The following is a 4,997-nucleotide window of genomic DNA, read 5'->3' as shown; positions in this document are numbered from 1 at the left end:
CCAGCACCCCGGAGGCTCGGCGGGCGGCGGGCGGCAGCTGAAGCGGGACCCTGAGAGGCCCGAGAGCGCCAAGGCATTCGGACGCGAGGCCTCAGGTGCCCAGGGCGAGGCGGAGGTGCGACACCCACCCGTGGGCATCGCGGTGGCTGTGGCCCGGCAGAAGGACAGCGGAGGGAGTGGACGGTTAGGGCCCGGCCTGGGGGACCAGGAGCGGTCCCTGTCCCTTAGCAACGTCAAAGGTAGGATCTGAGTTCACCCCACCTCTACTTCAAAATGTTCCCATTTTGTTGTATAGAACTGCGTAGCATGCTGAACGTGAGCCTACACCAGTTCACAGTTTCTGAGTCTACCGCGAGGCGGACGTCTGTGGGCTTTTCCAGGCGGGGTAACCATTATCACCTGCCCTTTCCAAATGGTTTTCTCCCCCAGGAAAGTAAACTCATTATCCCTACCCCTCTGCCCAGGTGTAGCTAGTCTGCAGCTGCTACAGCCTCCTTTGATGCCATCCAGCCGACACAACACGCAGGCAGACAGCCTTTGGACTTTAGGGGATGCTATGGTTTAAGCTTTTTTTTTTTTTTTAAATCATTTTATTGGGGGCTCGTACAACTCTTAGTACAATCCATATATACATCCATTGTGTCCATCACGTTTGACCATTTGCTGTCATCATCATTCTCAAAACATTTTCTTTCTTACCAGCTCCTCATTCCCCCCTCCCTCACCCTTGATAACTTAGAAATTATTATTGACGCAATGGATGGATGCATGGATTGTGATAAGAGTTTTACGAGCCCCCAGTAGAATGATTTTTTAAAAATGATTTGGTTTAAGCTTTAAAGATGATGGCGGGGCCTTCCTTTTGAGGATGTTCATCCAGCCTCAGTTGCTCCAGAGAACCGGATTCTGTAAGACTTTTACAGTTCTGACTCCCTTTTTGATCAGTACTTTTCTGTGTGCGGCTCTTCGAGCAGGTTACCTTCCTTTGCTTGGAATGTCTTGCCCTCTTGTCTCGTACCCCCCATTTCTCAACTTCCCTGTTGTTTTTGATTTCTGGCCTTCTGGTCCCGGTGTCCACCCCCTTTCTTACCCTTAATCTCTTGTCTCCCCAACTTCTCGGGTCCTCTGGCCCATGGGTGGGCTGCCACTGCTGTCTCAGGTTTATTACCACTTGTGTTATGCATGGAGGAAATGTGGATGTTGGAGACCCATCAGGGGTCCACAGCCAGGTAGCACCCCGAATGTGCACACACGTAGATCTCTCCGGAACATGTTGCTCACGGGCCGCCTCCCAGTTTGCAGAGCTCGCCATGGGTGTGTGCGCGTGTGGTCTCAGGCTGGCTTGCATCTCTAGAAGGGAGAGTTCTCTTTTCAGACAAAGTGCAGTTTGTTTGTCCGTAGCCCTTAGCGTTCTGTGGGGAGTCTGTCCCGTCCTCAAGCGCCCCGCTTCGCTCGCTGGCTCTCTCTCCTCCCGATGCTTTGTGCTCAGCGTTTGCCCTGCGTGTTTGGGGCCCTTGTGAGTTCCTAGTATTCGGAGTCATTTTCCAAGAATAGTTTCCAGGAGTAGGTGAGCATGAAGCCTGAGGTTTTCAAATCCTTGAAGGAGGAAACCACATCTTAGCTATTTCAGAGCCCGCTCTTCCCCAACCTGGCACATAATACCCAGTTGAGTGAGTGCGTGAGTGGGGGAGCAGAAACGGGCTCCAGTGTTTTTCCTGTTCTCTGGCCCAGGGATTTTTCCCTGGTAGCAATCCCACGTCCACGCAGAAGACCTGGGTGTTCAGTTCCCTGGCCAATGACTTATACTCGGCTGCCACCGCCCATCATCGGAGGCTTGTGTGTTGGCTGTGATGCCACACAGCTTTCAGCGCCAGTTCTGGGCTAGAACAGGCTAGAAAGGAAAGCCTGGTGCTCTGTTTCTGAAAATCAGTCCATGGGACCCCCACGGATCACAGTGGTCCAGTCCTGTTGTGCACGGGGGTCACCAGGATCTGGGGTAACCTTGGTGGCCCCTAAGCTCTAAGAACAGCAAGCTCATAGGGGTCTTGACATAGTGGATCATCGGTGATTTTACACATGGGTCCGCCAGGTCTCATTCACGGTCCTCAGAATCGTTTTAGTGGCAGTCTTGCAAACGGAAGCCACCAGTGGCTCAAACCTAAAGGTGAGCGCACATCCATGGAATCTGAGGAGTCTGTGGCAGGGCAGAGCCTGCCCTGTGGGCTTCTGAGACTGGGAGGGTCTCCCTTTTTATCCCCTACAACGAATGGGGCTTATTAGGGGAGTTAACAGGTTGCCACAAGTCAAGATCAGCAAACAGTAAGGATATAATCATTGGTCTCCTCAGCCAGCAGCCTAGTCTCTCTCCGGTTGTTGGCCTCTCAGTCACGTGGTTCCTTGGCCTTTGTCCCCCTGGGCCAGGACGCTGTCCCACCTTCCCCTCTGTCCCACGGTTCCATGGTCTCGGGAAGGTAACTCTCGTGACTGTCCATCTTGACTGTCCATCTTTCTCCCTGCTGTCCCCAACTCTAACGTACCATGCCGTGCGGGTGGTTGCTCATTCGGAGACAGGCTGATTCAGACTCCTAAGGACCCTATAGGAGTAAGTAGGACAGCCCCGTAGGGGTGTCCGAGGCCGTCCGCTTCGCGCTGGGGTGGGCTCGAAGCTCTGACCTTTTGGTTTTCGGCCTGAGGCTGAAGGTGACTGGGTGAGGGTTTTGCAGGACGATCCCGGTCCTGCTTCCTCCTCCCCAGAGGAGCTGTTAGATTCCTCTTGGGAATTTGGATTCCTGGCTCTTTTTCTTATTCCCCCAACACTTTTCTCTCTCTCTTTCTTTCAATCATTTTATTGGGGGCGCGTACAACTCTTATCACAATCTGTACATCCATCCATTGTGTCAAGCACATTTGTACATGTGTTGCCATCATCATTCTCGAAACATTTGCTTTCTGCTTGAGCCCTTGGCATCAGCTCCTCATTTTTCCCTTCCCTCCCCGCTACCCCCCTCCCTCACGAACCCTTGATAATTTATAAATTATTATTTTGTCATATATTTAAAAAATTTTTTTCATCTCTTACCCACTCCCTTCACCCACTTTTCTGTTGTCCACCCCCCAGGGAGGAGGTTGTATGTAGATCCTTGTAATCGGTTCCCCCTTTCCACCCCACCTTCCCTCCACCCTCCCGGTATCGCCACTCTCAGCATTGGTCCTGAAGGGATCCTCTGTCCTGGATTCCCTGTGTTTCCAGTTCCTATCTGTACCAGTGTGCATCCTCTGGTCTAGCCAGATTTGTAAGGTAGAATTTGGGATCATAAAAGTGAGTGGCGGAAAAAAAAATAGTGGGTGGTGGTGGTGGGAGGAAGCATTTAGGAACTGGAGGAAAGTTGTATGTTTCATCGTTGCTACACTGTACCCAGACTGGCACATCTCCTCCCTGAGACCCTTCTGTAAGGGGATGTCCAGTTGTCTGCAGATGGGTCTTGGGTCCCCAATCTGTACTCCCCCTCATTCACAATGATTCGATTTTTTGTTCTTTGATGCTTGGTAACTGCTCTCTTCGACACCTCATGATCACACAGGCTGGTGTGTTTCTTGGTGGGCTTTGTTGCTTCTCCGCTAGATGGGCCGCTTGTTCACCTCCAAGAGTCCTCTTCACATACAACTCACATTTCACATGACCCAACAGTCCAGTCTCCTTGAGGGGAGTCAAAATCGTTGGCAGTCAGTTTTAGCATGTTTTCTCCCTTCTTGTGTTCATTGTGAGTAGCCCCCGTGCCCCCCAACCTCCCCTGCCAGGCCCCGAGGAACCGTTAGTCTAGTGACCACCTCCATAGGATCCGCGGTCTTTTTGTGGGAACTTTTGGTCACTTGCATTAGGAGAAGGCCCCACCCTTCTGCTCGGGCTGTGCTCTGTTTGCTGTGGGGTGTGGTCGGTAGACTTGGGGTGCTGATCTAGGATGGCGGAATTTGGGGGTTTGAGTGTTCAGGGGGCTGGCGTCTCAACAATTTCCCTGCATGTTTTCGCCCATGGCTGGACCCTAGCTCGCCCCCCTTGGCCATGGGCTCAGGCCTGGGCCCCTGTCTCCAACCCCTTCTCGGCCCCTCTCAGGCCTTACCTGTGCACAGAACCGACTCCAGGTGCACATTACCTGGTCCGCAGTGAAGGGACACTCCTCTGCCCTTCCCAACTAAGCCCCGCCCCTGAGTCTGTACTCCGTCTTTCTAATGCCTGCAGCTTGCTGCCCGTTGTTGCCTCCCCCCGGGGCGGGGTGGGTTCCAGGGACTGGGCCATCTCTCTCCTGTGACATTTCACACCTGCGTTGTGCCTGGCGGTCCCCTGAGATGCACTTGGCAATTGATGTCTCGCTCCTTGTTGTTCCTTCTCCCCAGTCCCAGCCTTCCTGGTCTCTTGGGAGCCTTGTGGGCACCGTACCCAATGAAAGTGGATATCCCTGCCTCCTGGTGGCAGCCTTGGGGGTCTCTGGACCTGGAGCCGGGAGGGGAGGCCTGTCTTGGGATTCCGTTTGTCCAGCAGGGGTGGAGTGTGGGAGGCTTGTCACAGGGCGTGTGCTGAATGCAGGGTGGGGGTGGGGGGCTCGCGTGAGGGTCTCCTTGTGGTGGATGGGAAGTGCTGTAGCAGCCCCTGGCTGTGAAGGGGGCACATTCACCCACCCCTCCTCTGGCACAGGACTGTGGGCAGTGGGGCCCTCTCCCTGGCCTGCTGCACAGTTAGGGCTGCAGTGCCATGTGCAGTTGATGTGACAGTGTGTCTCTGCCTACTGAGGCAGGACCGGCCCCTGGGGCCACGCGTCTGAGCCAGTGAGAGGTTGTGTGTATATGTGTCTGTCCCTGGGGTCATATGTCTGAGCTAGTGAGGTGTGTGTCTGTTCCTGGGGTCATGTGTCTTTGAGTCAGTGAGAGGTGTGTCTGTGTCTGTCCCTGGGGTCATGTGTATGAGCGTGTGTGTGTGTGTGTGTGTGTGTGTGTGTGTGTGT

The 4,997-nt window shown here is 53.9% G+C and overlaps 1 protein-coding gene across 1 annotated transcript in view; it reads left to right on the top strand.

Annotated features, from left to right (window-relative positions):
• The window catches only part of TNRC18 (trinucleotide repeat containing 18), a 91,241-nt gene that overhangs the window by 31,965 nt on the left and 54,279 nt on the right, over positions 1-4,997 (top strand). The window contains exon 5 of the mRNA XM_045284383.1: positions 5-239. Within this exon, the coding sequence (XP_045140318.1) occupies positions 5-239 (235 nt within the window). The remainder of the gene's footprint in view (positions 1-4; positions 240-4,997) is intronic.

Source organism: Echinops telfairi, unplaced genomic scaffold (genome assembly GCF_000313985.2).
Source record: "Echinops telfairi isolate 266 unplaced genomic scaffold, ASM31398v2 ScPeMD7_5;HRSCAF=22, whole genome shotgun sequence".
Taxonomy (NCBI): domain Eukaryota; kingdom Metazoa; phylum Chordata; class Mammalia; order Afrosoricida; family Tenrecidae; genus Echinops; species Echinops telfairi.
This window is presented reverse-complemented; position numbering and strand designations above follow the sequence as displayed.